Source organism: Rana temporaria, chromosome 9, assembly GCF_905171775.1.
Source record: "Rana temporaria chromosome 9, aRanTem1.1, whole genome shotgun sequence".
NCBI classification, from domain to species: Eukaryota; Metazoa; Chordata; class Amphibia; order Anura; family Ranidae; genus Rana; species Rana temporaria.
Window position 1 is genome coordinate 95,930,905 of NC_053497.1, and position 19,536 is coordinate 95,950,440.

Sequence of the window (19,536 nt, forward strand, 5' to 3'; positions counted from 1 at the left end):
GTTATTAACATAAAATAGACCACTTACATATTGTATGTATTTTTCAGATCTGTAAATCTGAAGAAATAAATGTAAAGTGAAATCTATATACCCATAGCGTATGTTTATTTGAGGGTACAGTATAAATAAAGATGAATAGTGGTAAACTGCAGCGTAGGTAGGCAATCTGCTGATCCACTTGCAAATGTGGTATTGAAAATACAACACATCGGTGCTCCATCACTTGTGTACAGCAACACTGTAATGATGGCTCAGATTACTAATGCACTGTTTAATTGGGCAACTATGTGGCAAATGAGGTTAATGATGGTTCACATTGCAGAGATTTGGCATGCAATTTGACACGTCAAATCGCATGTCAAATCGGCGGCTGTTGACGACAACAGCACTGTCTGAATCGGTGCCATGCTGCACCAGTTCCCAAAAGTAGTTCCTGTTCTAATTTTGGTGACTTCGGGGTGTGGTTTCAATAGACATCTGTGCAGAAACCCGCACAGATGTCTCTTAAATTGCCCCAGAAGTTGGGACTGCCATGCGGGAATGAAATCGTGATTTCATTCCCGCTGTCAGTGTGAACCTAGACTTAATGTTGATAAATGTAAAGTTATGCACTTGGGGGGCAAAGAATATGCATCATACATACTAGGGGGAGTACAACTGGGGGAATCCATAGTGGAGAAGGATCTGGGGGTTTTGGTAGACCATAAGCTTCATAATAGCATGCAATGCCAAGCTGCAATTTCCAAAGTGAACAAAGTCCTTTCTTGTATTAAGAGAGGTATGCACTCCAGAGAGAGAGAGATATCATTTTAGCCTGGTACAAATCATTAGTAAGACCTCATCTGGAATATGCAGTTCAGTTTTGGGCACCAGTTCATAAAAAGGATATCGGGGGACTGAAGAAAGTGCAGAGAAGGCAACCAAACTAATATGTGGAAAGATTAGAGGAACTGAATTTATTCTCTCTTAAGAAGAGGAGATTAAGGGGGGATATGATCAACATGTATACATACATAAGTGGTCCATATAGTGAACTTGGTGTTGAGTTATTCACCTTATCATAGAAGACAAGTGGGCACTCTTTACGTCTGGAGGAAAGGAGATTTAATCTCCAAATACGGAAAGGTTTCTTCACAGTAAGAGCTGTGGAAATGTGGAATAGACTCCCTCAAGAGCTGGTTTTGACCAGCTCAATAGCTTGCTATAAAAAAGGCTTGGATTATTTTCTAAATGTACATAATATAACTGGATACTAATATTTGTAGGTAAAGTTGATCCAGGGAATATCCGATTGCCTCTCGGGGGATCAGGAAGTCATTTTTCCCCTGCTGGATCAAATTAGATCATGCTTTGCTGTTTTTTTTGCCTTCCTCTGGATCAACTGTGGGTATAGGATTGTGTATATGGGATTGTATGATATATATTTTTTTCCCTTTTATAGGTTGAACTAGATGGACTTTTTTCAACCTGACTAATTATGTAAATACATGTTGTAACCACAAACCTATGGTTTGTGTCATTACTATGATCTCATGTGAAATTAAGACAGTGGATAGCATAGTTTAGATACACTAGTGACATGTCCAGGTGGATTCAGTATTTTAAAGCAACAGTCCACTAAAAATGTATATTTGTTTTTTTGGCAGATATAGAAGGAATTAATCAGACCAAAATTTCTTATGTCTGTTGGAGACTCCACTGGTGAAATCCCTGCACCTGGAACAAGCATGCAGGGCAGAAGATTATACTTATCAAAAATGAGCTGCTCCACAGGTAGTGAACCAAAATGAGCATAACAGCCCTAGAGCTTGCATCATTACAACAAGTTTGCAATAGCAGCTGTCCTACTTTTGTACTCAAATGGTTCAATTATTGTACATTTTTAAGTTCAGCTAACCTTTTAAAGTGATCATTGGTCCACGGAGCAAGAACTTCCAGGTGACCAATGGAATACAGTAGCTACTATGGGTATTTTAAAGGCCTGTTCACATCTGTGCATTTATTTATAGTGTAGGTCTCATTTGTATGACTGGTAGATTTAATAATATAAACTTATATATATATATATATATATATATATATATATATATATATGTGTGTTTTTCAGGTCACTATGCTGCATTGTAATGATATTGAAAAAAAGAACCTTCACTTAGACATTTTCAAGGGACTATCAGGAATGAAATGGGGCACATGAAATTTCAGGTCACAGATGAAAGGAGCCTTTCTTTTTAAAGGGTGATTTCAGGTGGCTCATGAGTTGGAACTGTCTATAACAGTTTTCTGTAAAAGCTATTTGGCTTTATGACTCACTCAATTTAAAGAGAAAAAGACATTCCAATGTATGCTTTGTTTACATGTGTTAATACATTTGATGCAATTTAATAAAAACTTGCAAATTCGACTATATCAGAATTTAGTAATGATTTTGCTACTTTCTGCTGAGTCTTGAAATCAAAAAGCACAAGGAGTTGTAGTAACTGACCATTGAAGCTCCTTTTTTTGTACCTGAGTGGCAAAGCCTTAACAGCCTAAAATGACTTCTTTAACTAATGTTTTACTATGGTTTAGTTCTGTAGGTTAAAATTGATCACCTCTAATTTGCACCACAGAATGAAAATGTGAGTAGTTATAACAATTGATAATACATTTGTAGTAAAATGATTAAGCAACAAAGAGCCTTGAAATATACAGTTCTACTGACATAGCAGAACGCTGCAGTGAAATATTTTCAAAGAAGAGGCCACTCTTATTTTTGGAGAACAGCAGGCTGCTCAAAAAAACAAAATACCCATGCTATAGGCTAAAATTATATAACATGCATGTTGGTGAGGCTTCAAGTGACGTCACTTCTGGCCCATGGAGCTCACGCCGGAGCAGCACTTCCAAGTCTCAATACAAGGCTTTCTTTGTGAGTGTAATAGTAAATAGCAGTTTTTATAATAAAAGTTACTACACTATGGCAGTTGTTTTCTTTCATCTTCATGAGTATTGAGTTCCAAAAATGAGTGATACTGATCTATGTGGAGGGTAAAGAAGGTACAGGATTGTGATAACAGAGGAGTGCTGGAGTATATATAAAGTTCTAGGAGTGAAGATATCCAAAAAACCTGACAGAGACAAAAACCGCTGGTGAGTGCGGGCCTTCTTTAAAAGTGGTTGTAAACCCAACCACACATCTTGCACCTACAGGTAAGCCTAGATTAAGGCTTACCTGTAGGTGCAAGAAATATCTCCTAAACCTGCACAGTTTAGGGAATATTTACTAAAATGAAAGGCGCCGATGTCTACGGCGCATGCGCGGCATACACAACGGCATAGGCCCCTTGTCCCATGCCGGTCCCATGCCTATGCACAGGAGTGACGTCATCACCGCTGTGGCCAATCACAGTGCCGGTGCAGAGATAACAGTAAGAAGATGCGAGGGGACATGGCGGTGGAGGGGGGCGAGGAGGACTTCGGGGGCTGCGATCTAAGGTAAGTGCCACATAATGAGCTAGTATGCTATGCATACTAGCTCATTATGCCTTTCTCTTGCAGGTTCTTTTTTTCCCCGGTTTTTCAAGGGGGTTTACTTCCTCTTTAAGGGGGTAGGGTCTTGGATTGTATACAAGAGGCAATGTGGATGAACTCATTATTGCACTATGCTGGTGGATTATTTTGCACACTGAGCACGTTGCATAATTAGTAACTGAGAGACTTTAATGATTGAACCATATATAATGAACATTTTGTTATTTTAGGTTTGCCCTTTATATTATTGATATTACTTTCTACACAAGTGGACTTGAAAATCAGTTACAGCTGTGAAAGAGTATTTATTTAACAAAAGGCTATTGGCAGCCCTCAAGATCACCAATGCACAACAAGGGTATCTTCTGAGGTATACAGCGGTCACAAACATCACTATCATCACCCAATAGTGAAATAGTTGACAGAACTCAATGACAATCATTGTATTACTTATTTGACCTCTATATATAGTTTTACAGAGTTTGTGCTACAGGTATCTTAATATATAGTAGCAATTTCATGTCCTGTACACTAATAACATATACATAAACATATACATCAGAATCATAACTGTCAGAAAGGCCCCCTTACCTCTTTCAGTATCATACAGGTAAACAAATTTCTGCCATTCGTAATCATTTAGAAGTGTTAGGATAGGTCCCTTAAGTGCTGGTCTCATCTGAATGACGAACTGAACATCTGCATCTGTTGGGAAGCTGGGAGTGATGAAGGAAGTGTGGAGGGCTCCGCAAAAAGACGTCAAGGTGTTCATGGACATTTGATCATAGAACCCAAAGATGGCGTACACACCACGGGAAAACTGAGAGCAAACTGGAATAAAAATAGTAAAATATAAATAAGAGGGTAAAAAGTATAAAACTAAAGCAGTAATGCAGTCTAATTATTCACTTTGAAATTATTTAACTAATTGGCTCCTAGATGGTAAGATCACACAGAACAACTAGCAAAGTATATTAGACGTCTGCATTTAAATGAAAAAAAAATATATATATATATAAAATCTGTTAAGGGTATAATAACAAGAAAGTATTTTTAAGATTGTACAAATCAGTGTAAGATTGTAAAAATCAGTGTGCAATTATTGGTGGCATATATGGCATAGCGGTATTGTCAAATTAACCAATGTATACTAAGGCTGCTATCTATATTTGCTTTAGGCATGTAGGCTTCAGCGGCCTTTGGTCATGAAGGGGTTTAACATTCAAAATGTATGAGAAAAGCAACTACATTGTTCTATGATGTATTCAAAATGTCCATTTGAGAAAAAGCTGACTTTCTGTCTACAGTATAGTCACTTTCACTGGCAGCTATACAAATGTCTCCTCTTATCCTCTTATTATTATTATTATTATTATTGTTATTATTATTATTATTGTTTCATTATTATCATTATTTTTATTTTTAGCCATGTCATTATTATTATATGTCATATTAGTCATACTAAATAGATATTTTGGGTCGATTTACATGCCATGACAAGAGCTATTACATATATGTTTCAATAAATAACCTCTGCTAAAGGGGAGGGTCAGCCAGTCTAAACTCTGATGATCTCTTCAATGGGGATCACATGACCTAATGCTTAGGCTTTAGATTCCTAACAATCGCTCCGCATAAGGGTCCACCTTTACATTAAACTGGAACTAAATTGTATCTAAGCACCACATACTGAAAACGCTATTTAGTTAATTTTTAATATGCTAAGCAAACTAACCCATAAATCCGTGACTTCATGCTTTCTTTTGTTTTTCAAATCACTTTGAACCCCCCCCCCCCAGCTTTTCTAGCGGTGGCCATCTTAAGTAAGGGCAGATGATTTATGTAGCATTTACTTGCAATCCATCTGTCCTTAGCTCAGGCATGCAAACAGGAGGGAGTGCTTAGATGAGAAAACCTCTTCTCCTCTCCTCATGGTGAAAGAAAGGAAATGCCTATGATGACTCATGGGATGTATGTCATCATTTTAACCTAGGCAAGAAAACAGGAAATAACTGAAATGTTAAAAAAAAACTAAGTTTAACCACTTAAGGACCGCCTAACGCCGATATACGTTGGCAGAATGGCACGGCTGGGCACAATCACGTATGGGTACGTCTTCTTTAAGTGCCCAGCCATGGGTCGCGCGTGCCTGCGACCCAGTCCGGAGCTCCGTGACCGCGCCGCGTGGACCCGCTGCCGGTGTATCGCGATCGGTCACAGGAGCTGAAGAACGGGGAGAGGTGTGCGTAAACACACCTTCCCCATTCTTCACTGTGGCAGTGTCAGTGATCGTCTGTTCCCTGATATAGGGATAGACGATCACTGACGTCACACGTCCAGCCCCGCCCCGCCCCCTACAGTTAGAAACACATATGAGGTCACACTTAACCCCTACAGCGCCCCCTAGTGGTTAACTCCTAAACTGCAATTGTCATTTTCACAGTAACCAGTGCATTTTTATAGCACTTTTCATTGTGAAAATGACAATGGTCCCAAAAATGTGTCAAAATTGTCCGATGTGTCCGCCATAATGTCGCAGTCATGAAAAAAATCGCTGATCGCCGTCATTAGTAGTAAAAAAAAATTATTAATAAAAATGCTATATCGATAAACGATTATTGCGATTTGTTTACCAAAAATAGGTAGAAGATTACGTATCGGCCTAAACGGAGGAAAAACATTTTTTTTATATATTTTTTGGCGATATTTATTATAGAAAAAAGTAAAAAATATAGAATTTTTTTCAAAATTGTCGCTCTATTTTTGCTTATAGCGCAAAAAATGAAGAAACCGCAGAGGTGATCAAATACCACCAAAAGAAAGCTCTATTTGTGGGAAAAAAAGGACGCCAAATTTGTTTGGGAGCCACGTGCAATTGTTAGTTAAAGCGACGCAGTGCCGAATCGCAAAAAGGGGCAAGGTCCTTAACCTGCATATTGGTCCGGTTCTTAAGTGGTTAAAACAATTAAATAAAATATACCTTCTTATCTATTTGCTAATGCTAGCATGAGGATTAACAATAGTAATTTTGATTAAGAGAGTTTAGTTCCACTTTAAGCTACCAAGTGTAAGGCAAGCTAGGTGACAGTTTCAGATTTAGCAACAATCAAGCCCTGCATGGACTTAAAATATGCAGGCATATAGACAGAGATACAAATATAAACCACATAGCCTTGATACAATTTATCTCTAACCCTATCATGTAGCACATAAATCTTGTAACTATGTTTTTCAGCTCTTGCAAGGTTAATATTTTTAAATAAAACTAGGCAATATTCTATCTTTTCCTTTCACTTGTTTTTTTATGCAAAATAATATGTTCACACATTTGACCTCGTGGTCACTGAAATATAATAACATAGTTAAACAAAGTGAATTATACAGCAAGATCACATTATGTGGACCCCATCTTCAATAAAAATAAAAGGTAAAATAAAAGACACTGGTATTGCAATTTTAAATAATGTAGCTTACAAAATATGCAGTCATATTAATCATTGTGGGGTAATGCCACAGGGGACCCTGCAGTGGCAACTGTACTTGATTGGGTATTCTTAACAATGTGAAACTTCACCACATTAACTAAGAACTTCAGCAAATTCCTTAGTAGCAGTCTATTTGCCTTTATTAAAGCGGAGGTTCACCCTAAAAAACATCTATGTACCATCCCATCCAGCATACTTGCGTCAGCTATAGTATGTTTTTTTTTGCGCTGTATTTACCTTTAATCGTGCAGTTTCGTTTTAGACTCCCGTGGGGAGTAGGCGTTCCTATGAAGAGGGGAACATGATTGACGTCTGGCTATGGCGCGTCACACATTCCGAAAATAGCCGGAGTAGGACTCGGCTCTTCACGGCGCTATACGGCGCCTGTGCACAGACTAGGAGCTGACTGCGCAGGCGCCATATGAATCCGAGTCCTATTACGGCTAAAAAAAGTTTTAGGGTGAACCTCCGCTTTAAATAAAACCCAGTAGGGAAAGGACTTTGGAAGATGTCGTTTTGGGAGGCATATCTACAGTATACCAACAGAAACTTAAGTAGGACACTCTGCTTATCCCTCCTCACCGTAGCTTTCCATACAAGAAATATACAGACATGGCAGTGACAGCACATGGAGTGAAAATAAATATATAATGCTGGGACATGCTCTAGAGGGGGAGAAGGAGATTTGGGGGCAAATTTGGACCTTGCCCGATATTCTTTAAACCCACATATGCTAGTGTTTAGTTTTATTTATTTAATTGTTACTAGCAGTCAATAAGAAATAAAAATCACGTCTGACCTAGTAAAAGTTTGTTTAAAAATTTTTTTTTATCCCCTGCAGATATCCTCTTTAAAGATTAAAGAGGATTAAGAAGAGTTCTTGACATCTTTCTTACAAAAAGAAGGACAAATTGTACATACGCATCATAGCGACACATGTACTGACTGGTTTAGTCTTGAGATGTAATTGAATGACCAAAGCAGGTCTCTGTGTTTGGCCTCAAGGTCACCTAGGCAATTTGAAGCAAACACTGTCTGAATTATCTGATAAATTCCGTCATGTTTTGTCCCAAAAGCAATAAATGTTTAGCATTTTGCTTCTGTGATTAAGAGAATAAATAACAAAAATGAAATTCTATTAGGGCACGGTAATGATATGGACTATAGAACTGTACAATCATGCAACAAAAATGTTTGGTAACAAGAAGGTAATGATTAAAGATAGAAGTTTTAATTTATTAAACAAATACGTTGTTTGTGCAAGTTTTATTAGTGAAGTTATATTCCACAATAATATATATATTTTTAATCAGACATGATATGCAGGGCAATAGCTATTGGCAACACAGAGATTTTCCTTAATGCCTAGTACACACGATCGGTTTTCCCGATGGTCAAAAGACCGCCAGGAAAACCGGGAACCGGCTCGGTCCCTTTTCCCCTGTACACACGGCCGGTTTTCCTGACAGGAAAACTGCCAGGAGAACTTTGGTCGGGAAAACCAGCCGTGTGTATGCTCCCTTGCAGTGTTTCCCATAGGAAAACTGCGGGAAAAAAATGCAGCGATTCACGGCGAGAAAAAAGAGAACATGTTCTTATTTTTTAACCTGCAGTTTTCCTGTCGGGAAAACTGCTAAGGAGCATACACACGTCCGGTTTTCCTGGCCAAAGGAAAACACAGCAGTTTTCCAGACGGGAAAAACGATCGTGTGTACTAGGCATGAGACCTTTTTTTTACATTTGAATCAAACTGTGCCTAAATGAGTTGTAAAGGATTTTTTTTTTTTGCTGAAATGACTGTTTACAGGGTATAGATTCCTTTTAAAAACGATTAAAAATAGATAAAAATCAATCATATAATGTACCTCCTAGTTTCAGTTTCGTTTTTGCATCTAGCTTAGTTTTTGCATGTTATTTGATGCCTCTGTGCTGGACAGACCCATAGAGCAGTGATGGTTTGGAAAACAAAACTAGAATCTCCCAGTACTGTGGTCATCAGGAAACAGACAACCAGGAAGTGTTCAGAACAGAGCAGAATTACAGCAACATCAGAGCAAAAACGAACAATGAGGACATGAAACCAGGACTGCAGTAAGGTAAAGGAAGCTATTTAGCTAAAAAAAATATTCCTTTAGTGACCCTTTTTTAACACTACTTTCTGTAAAATTTCTGCCATCATATATCTGGGAGCTTTGCCAGTGCCATTGAAATAGTGCTGGATTTTTGGATTTCAGAGTTTTTCAGCCAATCTATTTTTGTGAAGATGGAGTGTCTGCACAATGCTTTAACATGTATGTTTGAACAATACAGGCATGCATGCTGTTGCAAACAATCACCTTGTAAAACAACTCATTCAGATTAAAACAGAGATGAAAGGCAAAATATTTGTGTATATATATATAAAAAACATTATAAATACCATTTTTGATAAGTGATTACATACCCTCTGTTTTCAGCTGCATAAGAGCTGGGGGGGGGCAACAGAACACTGAGCTTTCCGGTGAATGGCTGTGCCGGGGGGAGGGAAGTCAGGACAAGTCTGATCATTGGAGTAGAGCAGACTCTCAGCATAGCCAAAGAACTGTCCGCACTTTGCTCTCCTGCTTAGTGTAGTCAGTTTTTACTAGGAAAGCAAAGGGACTGCCTGGGACACCAGGGGTTTCACACAAATGAAACAATACAAAGAGAACAGGATACTCTCTTTTATATAAGTACATGGTGCAGCAGGCACATATCAGGAATAGGAAATATTGGGTGTAGATACTCCTTACGCTATATGTGGTTATGCACAGCCTTACAATTGAAAGTGTTGTGACAGAGTCAAGCATTGCTCATAATAAATTGATGATGTAGAAATGAGCAACCAAACTAATATAAACACTTCTAAACTTTGCATGTGCTTTTTAAACTTGGGGAGTTTCTGTAAATGATCATTAATCTTTCCCTTTTTGCTATTAAAATAAATAACATTTATGTTACATGTGTGCATCCATACATCTGGGATAAAGATTGTGGTACATTATACTGCAATATGATTGAAGGTTTCTCACTGCTGAAGGTTTTAAGTTGCAGGTTTGTCAAACTACTCTAAAACATTGAAATGGGTTGCCGATTACTGCTACTTTTTAGCCGTTATGCTGTATATTCAGTTAATACTAAATATTTCAAAACGACAACTATGGAATACTTACAGAAACTTTGTTAATGCCTCATGATATTCATTGTATACTGTAGAAGACAGAGACTCACCAATAAACCCAATTACTCATTTTAAAGTGAGCATACTGTCAATCCTACCTTTGAATTGATTACTTATTAATGTATGTATATAATAGCTCTGTCATTACATGTCTGTTTCCTTTAACAGGAAAATGTTATATTTTTTTTAGAATAAAGTGTTTATAATAAATGAGGCTCCTCTACTTTGATCATTTATCATTGCTGATGTTATAAAGCCAGCAGTGATGAAATACAGAGCAGGAATATGGAACAATAGTTCCAACAGGCTTGAGGCATGTACTTTGGTGGCTCTTGAAAATAAATGATGGCTATCAAATAGGCTTGCGGGGCACATACTCCAGAATATCCCCTGAAGGATTTATGAATTGACAGAGACTCCAGCTACATGTATACGCATTCAAAATTGAGTAATTTCTGTTACAATGCTTTGCAGAGTGTGCCTGGGGAGTTCTCCTATGGTGATCATTCATGGCTAATCAGTCCAGCATATCAAAGGAAGCAAAACTATTGAATACCACTCCAATTTACTAGCCTAATCTTTGTTTATTATGTAGTTGTGTTGAAAATTATTCAATGTTTATGATATTCCAAAACATCAACAATCATAATTTGGGCATGTCAATACTGGTGATCACATGACCTTGTTGGAGAACCAAAGGCTAGGGTTAGTGTTTGGGTTGGCATTGAGTATTTTGAGGTGAAATCAATATTTTTTCTGCAATATCAATTTTGCCTATATCACCCATCCTGACTGATATAAATGTATCCATTGCAACTATTCAAAAATTCCTCCATTATTTTTTATTTATTAACCACTTGCTGACCAGCCACAATACATAAACTGCTGTGGGGCGGCACGTGCAGGCAAAAACATGTACATGTACTGTACGTCAATTTGCCTGCTCTGGTTCAGGGGTGCACAGCATGCTCCCACACGGCTGCTGTGCCTGCCAGACACAGCAGATTGCGGATCCCGATACTCAGGCCTGGTGATCATGGGATCACTATGTTATCCCATGGTCACTATGTCAACATTGTTTCCTATGCTTTGATTGGCCCATGACTATCACATGGTACCTGGCCCAACCACAGCACTGTGTATACACTGTGTAGCCAATCACTGAGAAAATAATTTAAACAAATGAAAAAAATGTTTAAAAATTTGAAAAATAAAAAAAACAGTCAGTATCCCTGACCACTGCCACATCAGTCATATGATGATGCCGTATTTCACTGGTGACAGTACGCAAAAAGAAAATTGAGAAAAATGAAGCAAATTACAACTTCATAAAACTCGCCATGCCTCAGACCGTCTACTTTCCAACAAAAGAGGTAATTTGGAGGGAATTTTTACTGTTCTAGCATTTTAGTGCCTCAAGAAATGAGATTGGCTGTTAGTACATCAGAATTGATACATTTTCAAATATATATACCATAGTTTGTAGAAGATATAACTTTCACACAAACCAATTAATCTACACTTATTGGCCCGGATTCAGAAAGACTTAGGACGGGCGTATCAGTAGATACGCCGTCGTAAGTCCGAATCTGCGCCGTCGCAACTTTAAGCGTATGCTCAAACTGAGATACACTTAAATGTTGCTAAGATACGACCGGCGTAAGTCTCCTACGCCGTCGTATCTGAACTGCATATTTACGCTGGCCGCTAGGGGCGTGTACGCTGATTTACGCCTAGAATATGTAAATCAGCTAGATACGCCTATTCACGAACGTACGCCCGGCCGTCGCAGTACAGATACGCCGTTTACGTAAGGCTTTTTTTTCCGGCGTCAAGTTACCCCTGCTATATGAGGCGCAGCCAATGTTAAGTATGGACGTCGGACCAGCGCCAAATTTTCCGTCGATTACGTCATTTGCGTAAGTCGTTCGCGAATAGGGCTGTGCGTAATTCACGTCACGTCATGTCACGTCGTTGTTTTTTAACCAAAGACATGTGGCAGAATACATTTTGGCCTAAACTTATGATGAAATTTGATTTTACTGGATATGCTTTTTGATAGAAAGTAGAAAATATATATATATATTTTTACATTTTGATATTTTTTGGTTTATATTGCAAAATGTAAACACCCAGTGGTTTTCATATACTACCAAAAGAAAGCTCTATTTGTGTGAAAGAAATTATAACAATAGTTATTTGCGTACAGTGTTGCATGACCGCTCAATCGCAAGTTAAAGTGCGCAGTGCTGAATAGCAAAAAAATGCCCTGGTCATTAGGGGGTAAAACCTTACGGAGTTGGGGCTGTTAAAATGGTTTCAATGCTTTCAGGGATGTTCAGTTTTTGGTGATATGAAGCATATATGGTGGACATGCTCTAAGGTCAAACACCCATGGATCTGAGTTTATGCCCTGGTCAATAGTGTTGAGCAGAATATGCCATATTCGATTTCGCGATATATCTCGAATATATATTCGAATATTCGAGATATATTCGCTAAATTCGAATATTCGTGATATTTTATCGAAATTAAATGATTGCGATTTTTCGCTATTGCGAATGCGAAAATAATTGCGATTTTTTGATAACTGCGGTAGGAGCACTCTGATTGGCTCAGAATATTCGTGATATTTTATCGAAATATCGCAACATGCGAATGCGATATTTATTGCGCAATTTCGAGATATGCTGGAGGAGCGCTCTGATTGGCTCAGAATATTCGTGATATTTTATCGAAATATCGCAACATGCGAATGCGATATTTATTGCGCAATTTCGAGATATGCTGGAGGAGCGCTCTGATTGGCTCAGAATATTCGTGATATTTTATCGAAATATCGCAACATGCGAATGCGATATTTATTGCGCAATTTCGAGAAATGCTGTAGGAGCACTCCGATTGGCTCAGAATATTCGTTATATTTTATCGAAATATCGCAACATGCGAATGCGATATTTATTGCGCAATTTCAAGAAATGCTGTAGGAGCGCTCTGATTGGCTCACTCTGAAATCGAATATTCAAGATATTTTAACGCAATTTCACAAAATGCGAATGCGAAATTGATTGCAGATATTTCGAAAACTGCTGTAGCAGCACTCTGAAATCGAATTTTTATGATATTTTAGTCAAAAAACATATTGCAATTGCGATTTTTCGATCGCGCATGCGCAATCGCGTGAACAACACGCGACCATTTCCTGGAGCCTTGCCAGTTTCCAACTTATGATCGCAACGCAATCGCAGAGCAAGATGGTTGGAAGCAATTTCACTGCATCTGAGGAAAAGATGCTGATTTGTGTAAGTATTTTGACCACTGTTATTTCATTATCTTCAACTGCATTTTAGTCTAGTTTAAAAGTTAGTATATATGATCAGATATTAGTATTTCACAAAAAATGTGTCTCCTGCTTTTACAAAACTACAAGTCCCAGCATGCCTGGACAGCTGCAGACACCCTGGTTGGCAAATGTGTATTTAGGCACTTTTCCTTGTTATTTAGCATAATGAATTTAACATTTTTTTGGACATAGGACGTATGCGAACGTCCTGACTTCAGTGTCCTCAAGGCCCAAGGACGTTCGAATACATATTGCCCTTTAGATGTTGCAGAACTACAACTTCCAGCATGCCTGGGAATGCTGGCACTTCTAGTATTGTAAGTTCTGCAGGCCCACATTTTTCAGGCCTTTATGCACGGGTCTCTAAACTGTGGCACCCTAGATGCAGCAAAAGTAAAATTCTTAGCATTCACTGACAGACCGTGGCTGATGGGAGTAGTAGTTTTGCAACAGCTGGAGGTGGACTGGTCTTGAAACCCTGAGTTAGGTAACAAACCCGTAGTGTTTTGCAACCATTCTGCCTCCAGCTGTTTTTTTTCTTTTGAAAAGCCTGTGGCGTGCAAAACACAACCCAAAAACTCCACCCGGTGCAAGGAAAAATTTGCACACACCTAAAGAGTGACATCACAAAAAACTGCGACGGTTGCATACGTCAGTGGTCCTCCGAAAAGGTCCCGTCTCTGACCCCCCGGTGCGTTAGGCTCCTGACAGGGAAAAGAGTTACTGTGGTCCATACAGCCGAAGCCATATGGACCCATCTCGGTCCAAGCAGCACAATCGCGCGAACAACACGCGACCATTTCCTGGACCCTTGCCAGTTTCCAACTTTATGATCGCAACGCAATCGCAGAGCAAGATGGTTGGAAGTAATTTCACTGTATCTGAGGAAAAGATGCTGATTTGTGTAAGTATTTTGACCACTGTTATTTCATTATCTTCAACTGCATTTTAGTCTAGTTTAAAAGTTAGTATATATGATCAGATATTAGTATTTCACAAAAAATGTGTCTCCTGCTTTTACAAAACTACAAGTCCCAGCATGCCTGGACAGCTGCAGACACCCTGGTTGGCAAATGTGTATTTAGGCACTTTTCCTTGTTATTTAGCATAATGAATTTAACATTTTTTTGGACATAGGACGTATGCGAACGTCCTGACTTCAGTGTCCTCAAGGCCCAAGGACGTTCTAATACATATTGCCCTTTAGATGTTGCAGAACTACAACTTCCAGCATGCCTGGGAATGCTGGCACTTCTAGTATTGTAAGTTCTGCAGGCCCACATTTTTCAGGCCTTTATGCACGGGTCTCTAAACTGTGGCACCCTAGATGCAGCAAAAGTAAAATTCTTAGCATTCACTGACAGACCGTGGCTGATGGGAGTAGTAGTTTTGCAACAGCTGGAGGTGGACTGGTCTTGAAACCCTGAGTTAGGTAACAAACCCGTAGTGTTTTGCAACCATTCTGCCTCCAGCTGTTTTTTTTCTTTTGAAAAGCCTGTGGCGTGCAAAACACAACCCAAAAACTCCACCCGGTGCAGTGAAAAATGTGCACACACCTAAAGAGTGACATCACAAAAAACTGCGACGGGTACATACGTCAGTGGTCCTCCGAAAAGGTCCCGTCTCTGACCCCCCGGGGCGTTAGGCTCCTGACAGGGAAAAGAGTTAGCAACGCATATCTCCCCTATACGTGTATCCTGTGTTGTTAATAATATATTCATAATTATGCAAATGATAATGGCTGCTATATTTATGCAAAAAAGGTGGCGACCGAAATGGCAGGATATAAAATCTGTCATGTTACCCCTGTCATTGATTAATAAGGCGAGAATGCTTCCAATTGTTGAATAGCATACATTTACGTCATATATCCATAAGGCTGTCAACAGAAGTATTACAATATACTTTGTTCTTCATCTTGCAGAAGTTCCTGGAAACAGGTTACGACCTGCTCCGCAGGCAGCCAGACAAAAGGGCTGTGGTCAGCGCCCTAATCACTGACTTCGGCGGCCAACACGACCACAAGGCAATAGTCAAGAAGTGGTCTGACCTGAAGAGGCGCCAAATGGATCAGGTCAGACGTCTTCGGAATAGATATCATCCAGGTAAGTTATTGTTGACAGTTATGTTTTTTTTTTCAAAAGTGTATTTTGTGCGTGAACTCGAAAGAGAGAGGAGCCGGCCTGCAGGAGTTGGGAGGCCTCCCCCAGAGGCAATCTGCCACCTTTCTCCATGCCCCGGGTGGCAATGGCGGGTGTGAGGGGGTCCTCCCAACCCAACCTCGCATAGCACACCCACCGGGGGCGGGGCTGAGACCACCAAACTCAATTCACATGTAGCCGAGAGCGGGATCCGAACCCCTAGCTGCAGAGGTGAATCACTTGTCAGCGCAGTGGCAATCGCGTGGAGCCACCGCAGCTCCTTTGGTGACAGTTATGTAAGGTCATATGTAATTCATGTAAGGTCAGATGTTGTTAACCAAGATGCCATGTTGTGCTAACATATATCACCACCAGCCAAGGTATTCATAGTACTGTTGAAAAAAGACATGGGACAGCAGACAGGAACACAGAAGTTATGTGGGAACATACTTTTCCCATTGCTTTGCATGGGACTTTAAAGAAAAACCCCGACCATGGCAAATGGGGGTGGGTAAGGGTTAAACCACCTATCCTATGTTTGTGGCTGACATATAAGTAACCTGTGTGCCAAGTTTCATGTAAATATCTTTAGCCGTTTGTACGTGATGCTGGAACATACATACATACATACATGCACACACACATTGAGTTTTATATATATAGATTCCCACTAAATTCCTGTGTTAGGCGTGGGGTTGTTATAGTAATCCCGTGTGCTCCATCAGGCCCTTTTTTTAACATGAGATCGTCTGAACAAAACAAAGGAGACAAAAACAGCTCATTTTAACATGGTGGCATCCCAGCTCACGCTCAGTCCCCTGTAGTGCCCACAAGACCCTTTAATATAACATTGTCCCATTGGTTAACTGTCTATATAAATCAATTTGTATTCATATACAATACAGCAGAGTACACAGAATTTGCATACGTCATTAGAAAACATTTTTATAATATATGAACATTGTGTTATTATAGGAGCTCCAATACCAGTTGTGCGAGCCAAGCGCAGAAGGCGCCAGGTCGATGAGGAGGAGGAGGAGGATGCGGCAGAGGAGGATGCGGCAGAGGAGGAGATGGATGAGGAGGAGCAGCCAGGGCCCTCCCACTCCCCAACCCCAGCTCCTGTTGAGGAGCAAGCTGAGGAGCTTCCCCCACCCCAACTTCTCAAGCAGACGAGCAGGAGGAAGACAGCGGTCCTGTGAGCCTCGCTCAGGAAGGTAAATATGTGCACAATGATTAATAACATTTCAACAATAAAATGTAGATATAAAAATGGACAACATATAAAGCGCACCTGTCAGATTGTAGAACCATAATATGGTATTTATGATAGAAGTATACAGGTAGTGCATAATTATTAGGCAAGTTGTATTTTTGAGGATTCATTTTATTATTGAACAACAACCATGTTCTCAATGAACCCCAAAAACTCATTAATATCAAAGCTGAATATTTTTGGAAGTAGTTTTTAGTTTGTTTTTAATGTTAGTTATTTTTCGGGGGATATCTGTGTGTGCAGGTGACTACTATTACTGTGCAGAATTATTAGGCAACTTAACAAAAAAATAAATAGATACCCATTTCAATGATTTATTTTTAACAGTGAAACCAATATAACATCTCAACATTCACAAATACACATTTCTGACATTTAAAAACAAAACAAAAACAAATCAGTGACCAATATAGCCACCTTTCTTTGCAAGGACACTCAAAAGCCTGACATCCATGGATTCTGTCAGTGTTTTGATCTGTTCACCATCAACATTGCGTGCAGCAGCAACCACAGCCTCCCAGACACTGTTCAGAGAGGTGTACTGTTTTCCCTCCTTGTAAATCCCACATTTGATGATGGACCACAGGTTCTCAATGGGGTTCAGATCAGGTGAACAAGGAGGCCATGTCATTACTTTTTTTTATTTAATACCCTTTCTTGCCAGCCACGCTGTGGAGTACTTTGACACGTGTGATGGAGCATTGTCCTGCATGAAAATCATGTTTTTCTTGAAGGATGGTGACTTCTTCCTGTACCACTGCTTGAAGAAGGTCTCTTCCATAATCTGGCAGTAGGACTGGGAGTTGAGCTTGACTCCATCCTCAATCCGAAAAGGCCCCACAAGCTCATCTTTGATGATACCAGCCCAAACCAGTACTCCACCACCACCTTGCTGGCGTCTGAGTCGGACTGGAGCTCCCTGCCCTTTACCAATCCAGCCACGGGCTCTTCCATCTGGCCCATCAAGACTCACTCTCATTTCAGCAGTCCATAAAACCTTAGAAAAATCTTTCTTGAGATATTTATTGGCACAGTCTTGACGTTGCAGCTTGTGTGTCTTGTTCAGTGGTCGTCGTCTTTCAGCCTTTCTTACCTTGGCCATGTCTCTGGGTATTGCACACCTTGTGCTTTTGGGCACCCCAGTGATGTTGCAGCTCTGAAATATGGCCAATCTGGTGGCAAGTGGCATCTTGGCAGCTGCACGCTTAACTTTTCTCTGTTCATGGGCAGTTATTTTGCACCTTTGTTTTTCCACACGCTTCTTTTGTTTGATGATCACGCTTCAGAAGCTTTGCAATTTTAAGAGTGCTGCATCCCTCTGCTAGATATCTCTCTATTTTGGACTTTTCAGAGTCTGTCAAGTCCTTCTTTTGGCCCATTTTGCCAAAGAAAAGGAAATTGACTAATAATTATGCACACCTGATATAGAGTGTTGATGTCATTAGACCACACACCTTCTCATTACAGAGATGTACATTACCTAATATGCCTAATCGGTAGTAGGCTTTCGAGCCTATACAGCTTGGAGTAAGACAACATGCATAAAGAGGATGATGTGGTCCAAATACTCATTTGCCTAATAATTCTGCACTCCCGGGATGTATTAGACACATAACAAGTGTATACACATGATAATGATTGATTAATAAGCAAAAAAAATATTTTATTTATTTGGTAACGTTCTTTGAAATCCAAATGTTTTTTTATTATATCCTAACAGCAACAAGAGACATGATAAGGCAGAACAGACTCATCAAAAAAAACCACCAGAGGATCCTGCAAAACCAACGCAAGATCCGCTACCTGACGCAACAAAATGCTCAGCTAGAGCAGCAGCAATCCGAAAATATTGCGGAAATGGAACGGATTCAGAAACGCATTCAGAGTTATATCTGAATTTATTTTTTTATTAAAAAATCTTATTTTTTGGAAATGTTTCATTTCTTTTTGAGATAGATTTGTAGGTTTTTCAACACATCTAACTTCACATCAAACAAATCAACATCAACACATTTAACTTCATAATAAGCAAAAACATTTTATACTATTATTTTATTTAACAGTAACCTAGGACAAACTAAAGCACACGACACAGACACGACGAACACAAAATAAACTGTTGAAAAATGAACATAACAAAAGCAACAATATATATATATATATATATACAAAGAGAGAGAGAGGGAGAGCAAGAAAGAGAGAGAGAATGCAGATGAGCTCTTGCAGACAGCCCAATGGTTGCAGTATAAATGCCGCAAAACAGGGTTTAACATAAGGTTCATTGTTATAGTTACACTTGCTGTTTAGATCCGGTCTGGTAGCTTGTAGCGGAGGCTGTTGGTGGATCCGCTGTGCCAGAGAGATCATGAAGCTTTACTCAGCATGGAGGCAGCAGCAGTAGTATTAAAATATAATATAACTAGACAATGCATTTCCTGAGGAAAATGCGAGTGGGAATGCTGAATAGCTTAATTGCTGAGCCCCTTACCAAAGACATTCACCATAACCACTACACTATCTTTAGGACACACAGCTTCTTTCTCTATCTGCAAAGTATAGAGTATGCTGACTTCCTGGTC

At 39.5% G+C, this 19,536-nt stretch overlaps 1 protein-coding gene across 2 annotated transcripts in view; it reads right to left on the reverse strand.

The window, feature by feature from the left end:
* Positions 1–19,536, reverse strand: part of GRIA3 (glutamate ionotropic receptor AMPA type subunit 3) — a 405,232-nt gene that overhangs the window by 249,602 nt on the left and 136,094 nt on the right. For both annotated transcript variants that reach the window (XM_040323936.1, XM_040323935.1), the window contains exon 3: positions 4,105–4,344. In XM_040323936.1, the coding sequence (XP_040179870.1) occupies positions 4,105–4,344 (240 nt within the window). The remainder of the gene's footprint in view (positions 1–4,104; positions 4,345–19,536) is intronic.